This window comes from Mesoplodon mirus (genome assembly GCF_964341445.2).
Source record: "Mesoplodon mirus genome assembly, chromosome: 6".
Lineage (NCBI taxonomy): Eukaryota > Metazoa > Chordata > Mammalia > Artiodactyla > Ziphiidae > Mesoplodon > Mesoplodon mirus.
In genome coordinates this window covers 87605940-87624489 of record NC_138982.1, presented here as the reverse complement: position 1 = coordinate 87624489, position 18550 = coordinate 87605940, and the positions used below count along the sequence as shown (strand labels likewise).

The window sequence follows — 18550 nt, the reverse complement described above, 5'->3', positions numbered from 1 at the left end:
GAAAAATACCATACAATATCACTTATATGTGGAATCTAAAATATGGCACAAATGAACCTAGCTACAAAACAGAGACAGACTCACAGACACAGAGTTCAGACTTGTAGTTGCCAAGGGGGAGGAGGGTGGGAGAGGGAAGGACTGGGAGTGTGGGCTTAGCAGATGTAAACTTTTATATATAGGATGGAAAAACAACAAGGTCCTACTGTATAGCACAGGGAACTATATTCAATATCCTGTGATAAACCATAATGGAAAAGAATATGAAAAAAAAAGTCTGCATGTATGTAACTGAGTCACATTGCTGTACAGCAGACTGGCACAACACTGTAAATCAACTGTACTTCAATAAAAAAGTAAAGAAGTTACACCTTTTAACACAAAATCTTCAAAGCAACAAGAAAAATGATGCATAGGTTACAAAAAATAACAATAAAAAGATGTACATAGGGTTTCCCTGGTAGCACAGTGGTTAAGAATCCACCTGCCAATGCAGGGGACACAGGTTCGATCCCTGGTCCAGGAAGATCCCACATGCCGCGGAGCAACTAAGCCCATGCACCACAACTACTGAGCCTGTGCTCTAGAGCCCGCAAGCCACAACTACTGAGCCTGTGTGCCACAACTACTGAAGCCTGCGTACCTAGAGGATATGCTCTGCAACAGAGAAGCCACCACAACGAGAAGCCCACGCACCGCAACAAAGAGTAGCCCCCACACAGCTACAAAAACCCAATGTAGCCAAAAATAAATTAAAAAAAAAAAGATATAGATGGCAGAATGGAAGACAAAAGATGATAAGATATCAAAGCTTTAAAAAGAAAATATACAGAAGAACTAAAAGTTTTAAAGGCAAAATAGGCACTATAAGGCAGACCCTCCCCCAAACTTATATATACATATACGTGTGTGTGTGTGTGTGTGTGTGTGTGTGTGTGTGTGTGTGTGTATATAATGTAACAATGAGGTGAGGGGGAGGATACACAACACTAAAGTGCCCTAAGATCTTTTTTCTCTAGGGCTAGTAAAAGAATAAATTTGTATCAAATTATATTAAGTTAAGGATATATACTATGACCTTTAGCATCACCACTAAAAACAAAATAGTAAAAAAAAATGTATAACTAATAACCTAATAGAGGAGGAAAACTGGGGGAAAAACTACCTAATCATCTGATAGAAGGTGAAAAACCAAACGTAGAATTGGTGTGATAAACAGAAATAATAAGATGGTAGATTTAATCTAAAATATATTAGCCATTACATTAAATATAAAAGGACACAGTGTTCTATTAAAATAAAGATTTTACTACAGGATTAAAAAGAAAAGCCTAGCCATGTACTGCTTACAAAAGACATACTTTGAAATAAGAATATCAAAGATAGAGGAAAGAAAAGAATCATTAACAACTCTCAGAGTTTTGGCTTAGTAACTGGATGGATGGTTGTCCCATTTACTGAGATGGAGATGGAGCAGGTTTGCACAGGGCAAGTGCGATTTAAAAGTTATATTTTGGGGATTTCCCTGGTGGTACAGTGGGTAAGACTCTGTGCTCCCAATGCAGGGGGCCCAGGTTCGATCCCTGGTTGGGGAACTAGATCCTGCATGCATGCCGCAACTAAGGAGTCCACACACCACAACTAAGAAGTCCACATGCCGCAACTAAAGATCCCACATGCTGCAACTAAAGATCCCACATGCCACAACTAAAGATTCCATGTTCCATGACTAAAACCCAGAGCAGCCAAAATAAAAATAAATATTTTTTAAAAAGTTATATTTTGGAAATGTCCATTTTGAGGTGCCAAGTAGTGATGTCAAGTTGGACATACAAGTCCGAATATGAGAGGAGAGGTCAAGACTAGAGATACAAATGAAATTTATTGGCATATATTTGATATTTAAAATCTTGGGACCAGATAAAATCATCTAGCAAGAAGGAGGGCACCCAAGACCACATCCTAAAGTACTTCAAAGTTCAAAGCTAGTTCAACATATAAGAAGCCAGCAAAAGAGGCTAAAAAGGAGTGGCCAGCAGATGGTGGTGTCATGGAAGCCAAAAAAGAAAATGCTTTAAGAAGAATGGAGGATTAACTTTATCAAATGTTTCGGAGAGGTCAAATGGACAGAGAAGTGACCACTGAGCTTGGCAGTAGGAAAATCTTTGATGACTTGAAGTGGTGGAGCTAGAAACCTGACTGGAATGTGTTAAAAACCAAATAGGAGGTGAAGAAATGAAGCCAGTGACTACAGACAACTCTTTCAAGTTCTCCTATAAAGGAGCAGTGGATGAGAAGAAAAGAGATGTGAAAGAAAAAAAATTCAAGTACTAGGAGCATGTTTATGTGCTGACGATAAGAACTGAGTAAACAGAGAGAGGTTGAAGATACAGGAGTCCAGCTAGTTTACTTCAGGAGTAAAATCTTTGAGAAAGTGAGAAGGGATGGGATCAAGAGGCCATTTGGAATAGTGTCCTTGGAAAGTTGCAGGGGACCATTCACCAACTGTTAACAGTAGCAGACAAACTTGTATGGATCTCCATAGGACATTAGATCTCATTAAGACAAGATAAGGGAATTCCATCTGATTGTTTTTATTTTCTCAGTGAAATGTGAGATGGGAATTCCTTGGTGGTCCAGTGGTTAGGACTCTGCACTTTCACTGCCGGGGCCCGGGGTTCAACCCCTGGTCAGGGAACTAAGATCCTGTAAGCCGTTCAGAGGGGCAAAAAAAAAAAAAAAAAAAAAAAAAAAAAGAAAGAAAGAAAGAAAAAAAGAAAAAGAAAAAAGAAATGTGAGATAAGGTTATCATTAGAAATTGAGGGAAGGTACAAAATGATTGATGGGAGAAGAATTAAAGCAATAAGTTGGAAAGTGGGAAAGTGAACATGGCTGGGCAGTAGAACCAGCCTACACTGTGAGTACTGATTTGAGAACTGTGGTCGTGCCTTCAAAATGAGACTGGTTTTCTGCAGCACCGGCTTGGATGCAGGCAGAGAGTTGGCAAACAGTTGAGTCAAGCAGGGTTAGTGTCACTTCTTCTGAACTATGCCTTGACCTTGTATGCTGGTGTAGTTTAATGGTTAAGAGCGTGGACTCTAGATCCAGACTGCCTGAGTCCAGATCCTGGTTCCACCCCCTCATTAATTATACAACCTCAGATAAGTTACCTAACCTCTCCACTCCTTGGTTTCTTCTTATGTAAAATGCAAATTATGAAGAGCGTTTATTTTATAGGGTGGTCACTTAGAATGGTGCCTGGTATAGAATAAGCAGGTTTCCAGATTTAGCAAATAAAAATACAGAATGAATGTTAACTAAGCTTATTGTGGTAATCATTTCATGATACATGCAAGTCAAATCATTATGCTATATACCTTAAATTATACAATGCTGCATGTCAATTATATCTCAGTAAAACCAGGAAAAAAGTTTTTAAATGCAGGATGCACAGTTAATTTGAATTTCAGATAAACAACAAATATGTTTTTAGTATAAGTATGTCCCATGTAATACTTATCTGGCACCCCTAAAGGTAAGCATTAAATATGTTTGTCAAATAATTAATAATTCTTGCATATGTTTCAAGGACACTAGAACTCCATTATATTACTGTACAGTTGTTTCTGTGCCTCTCTCCCTCATGATATGAGGGAACTTTCAGAAGGCAGGATCATGTCTTAATTATTCCTTTACCCCGTGAACCCCACACAACAGTAGCCATCGATAATTGTTTCATAAAGCACAGAAGATAAAATGTCAAGGCACTAATACATGGAATCCTAAGGTGCCTCCATCACTACTTTCTATCCTTCTTGCTGCTTGTCTCCTTAGAAGTTGCTATCAAAGATGTATTTCTAAGAAATGTTGAAGAGGAGTGGAGTTAACTCTCATCACTCCTTATAGCAACAGTACTCAGTTAGGCAGTCTCCTGGCCTGGCCAAAGATCTGATATCACTTATGAATTAGAGATAACAATTGACATAAAAGTATATGTGAAAGACTACTTTTTTGGTGAATGGAATTGAAATTTGTGACAAATTCATAATGAAGGAAATCTTGCTTTGCAATAGATCAATAAAATATTTTATAAGAGTAGAAAATATATAATTAGGGGATGTAATTGTCACATTATTGTAACGTTCGCAGGTACTTGTCTCGCATTTTTCTCTTCTTCCTTATTAGCCAAGTCCCAATTTCACTCAGGGTGGCAAGGTGACCATCTAAAAACAGTCACTTTCCCAGACTTCCATGCAGCCACACAGCATAGTTGTAGATAATGAAATGTAAGCAAAAGTCTAGTGGACTGTGCTGCCATCATATTCAAAATTTTAAAACGACAAACACGGCTGGAAAACCCCTTAGCCCTTTGCCCTTCTACCTTTAATTCTCCTCCCCTTTGACCTTCTGAAACGTGTGACTGTCATAGATAACAGATACAATAAGTAGACATATAAAACATATTAAGATGATATAAAAACAAACTCACATTCATTCATCAAAATTCACACCTTCGGTAGTAGTTAATAGCTGAAGTCTTACCATAGAGTAAGGAATTAAGAAAGTGATGGAAAATAATACCTATAATTAGATTAGGGTTGAGATAAAAATTTATTACATTATTACTTACCAAAGAAACCCAGAACTTCCCTGGCCCAGAGTAAAATCCACAGAGGATGTGACAGGGGGTTAAAGGAATAAAGATTTCGGGTAACGGTTCCTCCTCCTCCTCCTCTTCCCCCTGGAGTTCCCTTTCTCCATCTTCTCCCATCTCTGCTTCTAGGCTTTTCCTCCTTTCTTCCTTTTCCTTCTCCTTCAACTCCTTTTGTTTCTTTCTCTTTGCAATTTCTATTAATCTCTTGTGCAAAAGAGATATTGGGATTAAAAAAACTGTAATTCATTCATTCATTCACACTATTATTAAAGAAAGTAGGAGGAAGATAGAGTCCTAGAAAAATTCACAGCTCTAATGTAACAAATAATGTCATTTAAAGATTATTATCAAGTTGGGAATATATTTTTATTGTTAAAATTTTCAAAACATTGGAATGACTTTCTGCATAACTCCTATTGATCCTGGTTTTACAGAAATTATTTTGCCTTTTTTTTCCTAATAGAGAAGTTAAATATAGCTTCTCTCAGAGCCTATCACTGTCAATCCATGAATTTGGTGGACTGAAATAGTCCACGGGGGAAGCTGTTTCTATCTTTAGCGGTACAGTGATTTAGGCCCTCAGCCTCTATCAACTGGCTATTGCAAAAGCCCCCTAGCACTGGCATCCCTACCTCCCATCTTTTACCTCTTTATTCCATTTACCTCTTAGAATTAACTTCCAAATTTATATGATCTCATCACATCAATCTCCTCCTCAAAAATTCAAAATGGATTCCAACGACCCAAAAATTAAATTAAAACATCTTGGCTAATATTTAAGGGGTTCCATGTGGTGGTCACAGACTCCTGTCACACCGCTCCACAAATTGCATCCCTCTGCCTCATGGTCCATTCTTCATTTCTCAAAAACACCAAAACTCTTGCAACTCTGCCTTCCCTCAGGATGTTCTCCCAGCTTTTATTGCCTTCCTCCTCATTTTCAACCTGTCAAAATCCTTCCCATTCTTTAAATACTAAATATCACCTCCATGAAGTCATCCTTGACCTCCTCTCACCACTCTATGAGGATCATATATTCTTTCCTCTGTGTGCCCCTAAAATTCTTTTCTTTGCACTGTGATTTTAATATCTACTCATTACCACCTTCTAATACAATAAGCTGCTTTCTACCAAATAAGCTCCTTAAAGTCTATGTTTTATTCTTCTTCGTATTTTCCCAGCACTTAACACAGGATATTTTATATTCTAAGAAAGAAAAAAAATTAGAAGTCAATGCTTCAAGGGTATTTCATACCAGAATCTTAGATTTGATACTTGAGAAATGGAAACATTTTATACACATGTCTTTGATTTCATAGGAAACTACATCATGGTCCTCCTCCTCCTCCTTTATAGTTGGAAATGGAGCTTCAAGAACGTAGCCATTCTCACAAATAATCAGTAAAGTACTTTCAGGCTAAAAAGAAAATTAAAACATATTGTTTACATTTAGGCAAATTTTTAGAAGCACAGTTCAAAACGATTTTAAACCAGGGAAACTATAATTGCTATGTATATTAGCCATTTTTAAAAGATACTTATTACCAGTAATAACCACAGTGAGGAACTTAGTCAATCTTATTAATCATTATACACAATTATTAGCACAATTATATCATTAATTAATAAGTGTTAAAATTAGATTTAGATTCATTTCCCTTATAGACACCATATTTTCTGAGCCAAAAATTTGGTTGTGAAATGTTAGCCCAAAGGGCAGAATATTAAAATTAGGACTGCCAAGGAAAATCTGCAGTATGTGAATGGCATATATCACCTCAGCCTCCTTTGATGGATCATCCTCTCTGCCTGAGTTCATTTAATGTGGATGGCTCCAAGATTTTTGTTCACTTCCCTCTTCTTTCTCTCCATAAACATACCCTGGGAAATCTTATAGCCAATGAAGACTTCATTACCACTCACAAGCAATTAGACTCCCGATTAATCTCTCTAGTCCAGTCCAAAATCATGTATTTAACTATGTGTGGGAAATCCCCATCTTGATAGTCTACAGAAACATTATTCAAAATGTTTATTCATTCAGTTATTCTATTCTATACTTATTATACACCTATTATGTGTTCAGAATTTTGTAGAGGGCTAGAGGCAAAATTATAATAAGAAAAATAGGGATTATCTCTGCCATTATGAAGCTTACCTCCAATGGGAGAGCCTGTCATTTAACAAATCATATAAATAAATGTAAATTATAACCGCAATAAGTGTTGAAGAGGTACCGCAAGAGTAAGGAGGTTGTACAAGGCTTCCTGAGAAGGTGGTACCTAAGTCTCAAGGTGAAGGATGAGTAGAAGATATTTTTATAATGACTTAGGGGAGGGTTTGAGGGAGCATGCTATGTAAAGGACATACCATGTGCAAATATCCTGTGGCACATTTGGGCTTTTAAGAAAGTTGTGGCCTTGGTTGTATCACCTAAGTGAAGAGAACAGAGTGAGCAGAGAGACTGGGACAGAGCCTTTGGGAAACAACACTCAATGGCTGAGTGAGGGAGACTGAGAAGGAGTGACAAGATGTAAGAGAAGGAACAAGGAGAGCATAATGTCCCCCAAATCAAACAAAGATGGTATTTCAAAGAGGAAGTGAGTGTCAACTAGGTCAACTGAGGCTAAGAGGGCAAGAAGATAAGAACTAAAACTGTTAAATGGATACCACCAGTATCTTTAGAAGAGCTGATCTGGTGGAATTATGAGACACGAGAAACTCGTAAGAATGTGTAAAGGAAGGAGTAGGTGTAAGGAAATGCAGTTCGTGGGAATAAACAATCCCCTTAAGAAAATTGGGAGGAGAAACATGGAGCAGTGACTGGAGGAGAACATGAAGTCAAGGAATTTATTTTTTATACATGAGAGTCTTGAATATATTTAAATACTAATGGAAATAATCCATTTAACAGGTAAGGTTAAATTTATATGACAGAAAAGAGAAAATTAATGTGTGAAATATTGAAAAAAGTGGGAGTAGAATCCAAAGGTCACAAGGGAGAATTGGCCTCAAGTAGGAAGGCATACAGCACCTCTATTGTAAAAAAAAAAAAAAAAAAAAAGGGAAGAGGAGCAGGTACATGAAGAGGTAACAGGATTTTACGTTTGGTAGTGGGAAGGTAAAGGAGTTCCTGGCAGAGGGCTCCTACTCTATGAAATAAGTGATGCTGAGAATGAGAGTGAGCGAGCTAGTGGGAGGCTTGAAGCTTTGAGGAGAGGGGGAGTTTTTAAGTGTTCATTGTGGGTGAAAGAGAGTTGATAAGAACAATGTCATAGGATTGCTAAGCCATACCATGAATTGTGTTGAGGCCATTTGAGTCACTAAAATATGGAGAAGCTAATCTTCTCTGATGTATGACTATCTCCAGCTGCCCTTGGTAATCACTGTAGGCAAATATAAAGCAGTTGGGGGCATTCAGGGATGGATTTTTGCCAGAAGTGTATGAAAAAAAAGAGAAGGGAGCTCAATGCATTGAAAGAGTGCTATTGAACCCTACTGAAAAGAATCATGATATTTAAGCTGGATATAGGGGGAACTTAAGACAAGAGTGGACTAATGAGTGAGGGAAAGCAAATGGTGAATGAACAAGGGGTGCCTGTGACTTCAGAGAACAAGTAGAGCAGAAGTAGCTAAGTTAACAGGCTGGATAGGAGAGAGGTTGAGATTAGAATGTGAGATATCTGAATAGTAGACTTTTAAAGTTGAGTTCTTACAAGACATTGTAGTCTGAATCATGTCCCCCCAAATTCTTATGCAGAAGTCCTAACCCCCAGTATGTCAGAATGTGACTGTATTTGGAGATGGGGCCTTTAAGCAGGTAATTATGTTACAATACAGTTGTTAGGGTGGGTCCTAATCCAATAGGACTGGTGTCCTTATAAGAAGGGGAGATTAGGACAGAGGGACAATCATGTGAGGACACAGTGAGAAGGTGGCCACCTGCAAGCCAAGGAGAGAGGTCTCAGAAGAAATCGAACCTGTCAGCACCTTGATCTTAAACTTCTAGCCTAAAGAACTGTGAGAAAATAAATTCCTGTTCCTTAAGCCACCCAGACTGTGGTATTTTGTTATGGAAGTCCTAGTAAACTAATAAACTGGTGGTAATAGTGCCCAGTGGGTGGCTGTGAACGTGTGTGGATAAACTGTAAAAGTCATGGGAAATGCAGAGGTCAAGAAGCTCAAAGGCTGATGTGATTTGATTGACTAGGCACATGGTGTTAATATCATTCAGTATAATTGTTTACACTCTGGATAAAGAGAAAGATAACCATATTCTCAAAATTTTAATAAAGGGGCAGGCTTGACCAGGTGGTCAGAAGATAACAGCAATATAAAAAGACAGAAGGTGATATAGCCAAGTTACAAGAGCCTCAGAGGAGCTGTGTTTCTATTTTATGAGTCAAGTCATAAAAGTAATAAATATTGCCACAAATGAAATAAAAGTTAACTATTATACTTCTCTCCCTGACCCCAAACAGATATAATGAATGTTAAGAAGTTGATGTGTATCCTTTCACACTTTTCTCCTCAGAATAGAATTTTTTCGAATACGGAAAAGGGTATTCATTCATTCATTCAGTGAAGATATGGTCAATCCATATCCATGAAGATAAAATAACCAGACACATTGGAAATAAGACATTAGAAGTGAGAGTCAACAAAACAAATACCAAAAAAATCTATAAAGACTTCAGATGTTGAAATGATCAGACTCAGTCCAAAAAACAATTATGCTTACTATATTTAAAGGAATATAGAAGTATCCACAGGGAACAAAAAAATATAAAACTAACAAAACAAATATGAAAAACAACTAAATAAAACTTCAAGAACTAAAAAAAAACAGAAGTTGAAAATAAGATCACAAAGGATGGATTTAACACCAGATAACTGAAGAGATTACTAGTCAGTAGAAAATATGAGAAGAAATCTGTAAAATACAGCCTGGAGAGATTTTTTTAAGCTAGAAAATATGGAAGATCTGTCATTTATATGACAGAAAAAACCAGTGTGAAATTTTGGAAAAAGTAGGAGACAGAGAAAGTTAAACAAAATGAGAGGACAGAGGATTTTGTTACAAACAAAAGAACAAGGGAAAAAACCCTTAAAAAAAACAATTAATGAAACAGAAAAAATTTACCAGATAAAGAGCTCAAAGCATTAGTAATAAGTATGCTAACTGGATTTGAAAAAAGAATAGATGAACACATGAGAATTTTAACAAAAACTAGAAAAATATAAAAAATAATTCAGAGCTGAAGAATACAGTAAGAAATGAAAAACACACTAGAAGGAATTAGAGCAAACTAAGTGATACAGAAGAAAGCATAAGTGATCTTGAAGGTAGAATAATGGAAATCACTCAATCAGAATAGCAAAAAGAAAAACAAATTTTAAAAATGAGGATAGTTTAAGGGACCTCTGGGACACCATCAAGCATACTAACATTCCCATTATAGAGATCCCAGAAGGAGAAGAGAAAGAGAGAAAGGGGTTGAAAATCTATCTGATGAAATTATGGCTGAAAACTTCCCAAACCTGCAGAAGGAAATAGATATCCAGGTACAGGAAGCACAGAGATTCCCAAACAGGATGAACCACAAGTGAAGAAACTAAAAGAACACAGAAGAACTACAAAAACAGCCAGAAAACAAGTAACAAAATAGCAATAAGTACATGCCTATAAATAATTACTTTAAATGTCAATGGACCAAATACTTCAACAAAGAATTATGGGTGGCTCATTGGATTTAAAAAAAAAAGACCCATCCATATGCTGCTTACAAAAGACTCACTTCAAAGCTAAAGACACACAGAGACTGAAAATGAGGGGAGGGAAAAATATATTTCATGCAAATGGAAATGACAAGAAAGCTGGGGTAGCAATACTCATATAGGACAAAGTAGACCTTAAAACAAATTTTATACAAAAGACAAAGAAGGGCATTATGCAGTGATAAAGGGATCAATACAAGAAAATAATATAACATTCATTAACATATATGCATCTGGGACTTCCCTGGTGGTCCAGCAGCTTAAGCTCCGCACTCCCAATGTAGGGGGCCCAGGTTCAATCCCTGCTCAGAGAACCAGATCCCACATGCCACAGTGAAGTTCCTGCAGGCTGCAACTAAAGATCCTGCATGCTGCAACTAAGACCTGGCACAAGCAAATAAATAAATAAATATTTTTAAAATGTTTTTAAAAAACATATGCACCTAATATAGGAGCACATAAACATATAAGGCAAATATTAACAGACATGAAGGAAAAAGTTGACAATAATAAAATAATAGTAGGGGAACTTTAACACCCCACTAATGTCAATGGACAGATCATCCAGACAGAAAATCAATAAGGAAGTGGTGGTTTTTAATGACACATTAGACCAGTTGGACTTAATAGATAACTATAGAACATTCCATCCCCAAACTGCAGAATACATATTATTCTCAAGTGCACATGGCACTTTCTCTAGAACAGAACACATGCTAGGCCACAAAACAAGTCTCAACAAATTTAATAGAATAATAGAAATGATATCAAGCATTTTTTCCAACAACATGGTATGAAATTAGAAATCAATTACACGAAGAAAAATGGCAAAAACACAAACATGTGGAGACTAAACAACATACCACTGAAAAACCAAAGGGCCAATGAAGAAATCAAAGAGGAAATCAGCAAATATCATGAGACAAATGGAAATAAAAACACAACTTTCCAAAATCTATGGACACAGCAAAAGCAGTTCTAAGATGAAGTTTATAGTGATGCAGGCCTATTTCAAGAAACAAGAAAAATGTCAAGTAACCTAACCTACCACCTAAAGGAATTAGAAAAAGAAAACAAAGCCAAAAGAAATCAGCAGAAGAAAGGAAATAAAGATCAGAGAGGAAATAGAGACCCCAAAAAATAGAAAACAGCAATGAAACCAAGAGCTGTTTTTTTAACAAAACATGAACAAAATTGATTATCTTTTAGCCAGGATCATTTAGAAGAAAAGAGAGAGGACCCAAATAAACAAAATAAGAAATGAGAGAGGAGAAATTACAACTGACATCACAGAGACACAAAAAAATCACAACAAAATACTGTGAATGGTTATATGCCAACAAATTGGATGACCTAGAAGAAATGGATTAATTTCTAGAAACATACAATCTACAAAGACTGAATCAGAAAGAAATAGACAATTTGAACAGACCAATCACTAGCAGTGAAATTGAATTAGTAATCAAAAAATTCCCAGCAAACAAAAGTCTATGACTTCACAGGGGAATTCTACCAAATATATAAAAAGATCTAAGACCTATCCTTCTCAAACTGTTCCAAAAATTGAAGAGGGAACACTTCCAAATTCATTCTATGAGGCCACCATTACCCTGATACCAAAACCAAATATACTACAAAAAAAAAGAAAATTACAGGTCAATAGCAAAAATTCTCAACAAAATATTAGAAAATAAAATTCAGCAATATGTAGAAAAGATCATATATAAAAAGGATCATACATCATGATCAAGTGGGATTTATTCCAGAGATGCAAGGATAGTTCAATATCCACAAAAATCAATATGATACAGCACATTAACAAAATGAATGATAAAAATCACCTTATCATCTCAATAGATGCAGAAAAAGCATTTCACGAATTTCAACATCCATTCATGATTTAAAAAAAAAACTTATCAATGTTGGCATTGAGGGAACATACCTCAACATAAAAAAGGCTGTTTATGACAAATGCAGAGCTATCATCATACTCAATAGTGAAAAATTGAAAGCTTTTCCTCTAAAATCGGGAAAAAGACAAGGATGCCCACTCTCACCAATTCTATTAATATTTTTAACATAGTATTGGAAGGCCTAGCCACAGCAATCAGATAAGAAAAATAAGACAAATTGGAAGGGTAGAAGTAAAACTCACTTTTTACAGATGATATGATACTATATATAAAAAAATCCTGAAGTCTGTATTAGAATAAAGTTGCAAAATACAAGATTAATATACAGTCATACACTGTACACATGGTATCAACTACAATCATGCATGATAAACTCACTGGAGAGTTGCTGTTTTATATCCCTTAACCAAGACACCCATGATAAAGGTCAGGACCCAAGGGTCAACATAGTTGGATATACTTCTGGTAGTCATCTTAGCCCTGGATGCCCTGGCCAACAACTAGTTCATCAATATTTTTATAAAATCTTGAGCCATTAACAATTGTCTGTCTGCCTGATACAGCCAATGGCAGCAACAACATTCCTTATCCAAGGAATATCTTGACTCATAGATACCCAAAATATAAATCAAGGTCACATGTCTCTACATGACTTCATCAGCTTATTCCCTTCATGCATCCAGACATTGGAAATAATGTTAGAGAAACAATTTATTGGAATTTCCAATCAACCTTTCTTTACTTGATGTTAGAATATTTTTCCCCTGTAGAGGAGGAAAGAGTTTCTTTCTCCTGAGGTCTTCTGGGGTTTCTATTAGTCTAGAACTACATTATTCCAATTTTAATATTTGAAGATTTCCAAATCACTTGGGTGATCCAACACAGGGCCATAAGTGTGCATTTTAGAGCTATTTAACTTATGGTTCATCTTTATCTTAGTACATAGTTTTGGGGGATATAAGCTTTAGTTAGTGGTTGCCAAGGAGGAGAGGGAGTTGGATGGAGGGAGAGTTAGAAAAAAATAGTGAATTAGAATGGATTCTTTAGCTGGTTCCTTGTTTAAACCTTAAAAGAAAGAAAAAAAAAAAGCTTAAGTTAGTGAAGGTTTGTCATAATTTCTTCCTTTGCTATGTCCTCATCTTGAACATGAGTCTCCATAGACTAAGGAGGACATCAAAAAGATAGCCAATTTTTGAGGCTCTTTTTTTTTCTTTCTTTCTTTTTTTCCTTTTGATCAGAATACGCCTGCCCTCTTAGCAGAATCAGCTTTCGGTACTTGAAGTTTTCCCAGTACTTGTGCTACATCTCACACCACCAATAAGATGCCTTGGTTATTCTGTCAAACCTTTTATTTATCCTCATGAAAAGGTTGAATTGAGCCACCTAGTACTCCATGAGCTAATGCAGACCCTTACCCAATTGTATGTTCTATGCACACATTCTTAAGTAATCTTATTCAAGTGGAAGATGTTGGGTTATTTTTTGTGATAAAATGACAAAATCATCGCTGTAATTGTAATAACTCAACCAGATATTTTTCATCCATCATGTGTGAGTATCACAGTAAGTCACTCTCATCACATTGTTAATTCTAAAATACCTGAAAATTCAATTTCATTATACTTCTCTATCCTTCATGAAGGTCTGTATCCTTGATGACTGAATGTAGTTTATGTTTTAGAGATGAAAGATGTTAGAGAAGCACTGTTTTGCAGTTTCTATTCTTCCTGTCTTTAATCTGTCTTACAAAATTCCTTCATGAAAAGCTGTATATCAACAACCGGTAAATTTATTTAAATTTTGAAGACTGATATTTATGTACAGTATGCATATGTATACAGAAACATGACATATATTATGTATATACACATATATGCATATATACATATATATGCATGCCATGTCATTTTTGCTAGGTAACTAGAAAACTTTAGAATCATCTAAAGAGAAAATGCTGTGGTTTACATATACATTTATTTATAGACTTCATCCCCAAAATGAATCAGAGCAGCAGAATATATGCCCTATAGGAATAAGGAGCTTTAATACTTCTCTACCACATTTTATAGATTTTATTTCCTTTTCTAATCAAGTGAAATTCTATAAAAGGAAACTCATTTTCTTTTGTATTACACCTTGATTAATCTTTTTATTTACAACGTGACTATGTAAATCAAGAGGATATTTTATGAAGGTCATCTAAATTCCACTAAGCAAATTAAATTAATTGACAAGGGTTGGCTGGGTATTTGTGAAGAACTCCATTGTTATTGTTAAGAACTAGACATTTATTCCTTATTAAATTAACAGATTCAATTGAGAAATCATAGTTAATGTAATAGTCACCCACTTGGTTATACTCTGTAATTACTCTATATGACAAAGTTACTAACATTGGAAAAACTACCAATAAGAACTAGCTAAATCAAAGCCCATTCATTGTGGGGAGGAGAGCATTTTTTTCAAATTTTCAAGTAGTGCACTCAAAAAATACATTTATTAAGCTTTTATCATTTGAGTAATGCATTTTGGGGATGAACTGAAGTGTATCATTTCAATTTTCCAATTTGATAATTAGTAAATATACTCTCCCCATGATGAAAAATATTGAATATTTTAATTCTCATAACTTTAAGAATATAGCAACTATTAATCTTGTCATTCTTTTTGATTCATTAATCTCTCTCAAAAATTGAAAAAAATCAGTCTACCCTTGTCTTGTTATTCAAGAAATGATACAAGTTGGATGCTGATATTGAAAGGTTAGATAATGGATCCCAAATATTTTAGATACTAACAACATATCCTAAGTGATCTTCAGTAAAATACACTTGCTGAAATCAAATATTTTTAGGGAATAACTGCTTGCCACTTACTATGGACTAAATATTTGGGTTCCTCCAAAATCCATATGTTGAAACCCTATGTGGAGGTGGGGGCTTTGGGAGGTAATTAGATTTAGATGAGGTCCTTAGGGTGGAGCCCCCATTATGGGGCTAGTACTTTTATAAGATGAAGAGACCAGAGCTCTCTCTCTCTCCATGTGAGGAATCAGCAAGAAGGCAGTGATCTGGAAAGCAGGTAGAAGGCCCTCACTATGAATCTGACCATGCTGGCATCTGAGCATGCTGACCATGGGGCTGATCTCAGACTTCCAGCCTCCAGAACAGTGAGAAATAAATGTTTGTTGTTTAAGGCACCTAGTATATGGTATTCTGTTATAGCAGAATGCCAGACTGATAAAATACTTATTTATAAACATCTTATTCGAGGCTAATTTGCAAACTTTTGTTCCTGATTGTCTGATGCTTTAGGTCTTGATTACCTAGAATCTATTTTACATGTATGAACATATCAATCACTCCAAAGTATGCTTAAACAGAGTGAATGTTTGCAAATATAAAATGACATTTTCTAAGAATTTAGACATATACTAGGATATGGCAACAAATTTAATAAAAAGTTTGTTTCTGTGGTTGTCCTTGCAAATGTTGAAATGGAAGCAATTGTAAAAATAAATAAACTTTACAATAAACAGAAATAAAAAGGCAAAAAAGATTAATATACAGAAATTTGTTGCTTTTCTATATACTAATAATGAACTACCAAAAGAAAAAGCAAGAAAACAGTCCTTTTTAAAATCACATGAAAAAGAATAAAATACCTAGGAATAAACTTAACCAAGGAGGTAGGCGATCTATACTTTGAAAACTATAAGACATTGATGAAGTTGAAGATACAAGGAAATGGAAAAATACCCCATGTTCATTGGAAGAATTAATATTGTTAAAATGACTGTACTACCTAAGGCAATGTGCAGATTTAATGCAATGCCCATTAAAATACTGATGGCATTTTTCACAAAAACAAATAATCCTAAAATTTATATGGAACCATAAAAGACACTGAATAGCCAAAGCAATCCTGAAAAAAAAAAGAACAAAGCTGGAGGTATCACACGCCCTGATTTCAGACTATACTACAAAGCTACAGTAATCAAAACAGTATGGTACTGGCACAAAAACAGACACATAGATCAATGAAACAGAATAGAGAGCCCAGAAATAAACCACACACTTATGGGCAAAATTAATCTACAATAAGAGGCAAGAATATACAATGGGGAAAATAGTCCCTTCAATAAATGATGCTGGGAAAACTGGACAGCTATATGTTAGAGAATGAAACTAGAACATTTTCTCACACCATATACAAAAAATAAGCACAAAATGGATTATAGAGCTAAATGTAAGACCAGAAACCATTACACTCCTAGAAGAACACATAGGCAGAACACTCTTTGACCAAAATGATACAATATTTTTTTGGATCTGTTTCCTAAAACAAAGGAAACAAAAGCAAAAATAAGCAAATGGGACCTAATTAAACTTAATCTTTTGCACAGCAAAGTAAACCACTGACAAAAAGACAACCTACTAAACAAGAGAAAATTAGAAAATGACATGACCCATAAGGGGTTAATATCCAAAATATATAAACAGCTCTTACAACTCGATATCCAAACAAACAACCAATTTAAAAAATGGTCAGAAGACCTGAATAGACATTTTTTAAAAGAAGACATACAGATGGTCAACAGGCACATGAAAAGATGCTCAACATCACTAACCATCAGGGAACTGAAAATCAAAACCCACAATGAGGTATCATCCCACAACTGCCAGAATGGCTATCAACCCAAAGACCATAATTAATAAGTGCTGGGGAGGATGTGGAGAAAAGGGAACCCTGGTATACTGTTGGTAGGAATGTAAATTGATGAAGCTACTGTAAAAAAACAGTATGGAGGTTACTAAAAAAACTAAAAATATTACTACCATATGATCTGGCAATTCTACTTCTGGGTATATATCCCCAACAAAACAAAACCCCAAAACACTAATTTGAAAAGATACGTGCACCCCAATGTTCATAGCAGCATTATTTACAACAGCTAAGACATGGCAACAACCTGTCCATCAACAAATGAATGGATAAAGAAGATGTGGTATGTGTACACACACACACACACACACACACACATTGGAATATTACTCAACCATAAAAAAGAATGAAATTTTGCATTTGCAACAACATGGATGGACCTGAATGGTATCATGCTTAGTGAAATAAGTCAGACAAATACTGTATGTTATCACTTATATGTGGAATCTAAAAAATGAAACAAACTAGTGAATATAACGAAACAGAAACAGACTCACAGATATAGAGAACAAACTAGTGGTTACCAGTGGAGATGGAGGACAAGATACAGGTAGGGGATTAAGAGGTACAAACTACTATGTATAAAATAAACAAGCTACATGAATATATTTTACAGCATAGGGAATATAGCCAATAATTTATAATCAATTCAAGTAGAGTATAATCTATAAAAATATTGAATCACTATATTGTACACCTGAAACTAATATTGTAAATCAACTATACTTCAATAAAAATAAAGTTTAAATAATAAAAATAAAGGATTTCCCTGTGGCACAGTGGTCAAGAATTTGCCTGCCAATGTAGGGGACACAGGTTCAATCCCTGGTCCAGGAAGATCCCACATGTTGCAGAGAACTAAGCCTGTGTGCCACAACTACTGAGCCTGCACTCTAGAGCTCGTGAGCCACAACTACTAAAGCCTGTGCACCCTACAGCCCGCATGCCACAACTACTAAGCCCACGCACCGCAACTACTGAAGCCCATGAACTCTAGGGCCCATGTGCTGCAACTACTGAGCCCGCATGCCTAGAGTCCATGCTCCACAACAGGAGAAGCCACTGCAATGAGAAGCCTGCGCACCACAACAAAGAGTAGCCCCCACTTGCTGCAACTAGAGAAACCCTGTGCACAGCAATGAAGACCCAATACAGCCAAAAAAAAAGATTAAAAATAAATAAACAATAAAATATCAATACTTCTAAATAGTCCATAGGTCAAGGAAATCCAAATGAAACTGAGAAAATATTTTCAAATGGATAATAAAAATACTACATTATCAAAACTTGTGGGATACATTAAAGCCTATAGCTTTATAAGGTACACATAAAGATACATATAAAGAAGAACAATAAAATATAAATATCCGTTTCATGAAATTAGAAAACAAGAAAATAAACCTTAAGACAGTAAATGTAGGATTGTAATAAAAGAATATAACTTAATAAAATAAAAAACAAAATAAAAATCAATAAAGTG

General features: G+C 35.5%; 1 protein-coding gene across 2 annotated transcripts in view; it reads right to left on the bottom strand.

Annotated features, from left to right (window-relative positions):
* CFAP44 (cilia and flagella associated protein 44) overlaps window positions 1-18550 on the bottom strand; it is a 136748-nt gene that overhangs the window by 71101 nt on the left and 47097 nt on the right. For both annotated transcript variants that reach the window (XM_082625891.1, XM_082625890.1), the window contains 2 exons: window positions 5910-6071; window positions 4631-4858 (listed from right to left, as the gene is read on the bottom strand). In XM_082625891.1, coding sequence (XP_082482017.1) covers window positions 4631-4858; window positions 5910-6071 — 390 coding nt within the window. The remainder of the gene's footprint in view (window positions 1-4630; window positions 4859-5909; window positions 6072-18550) is intronic.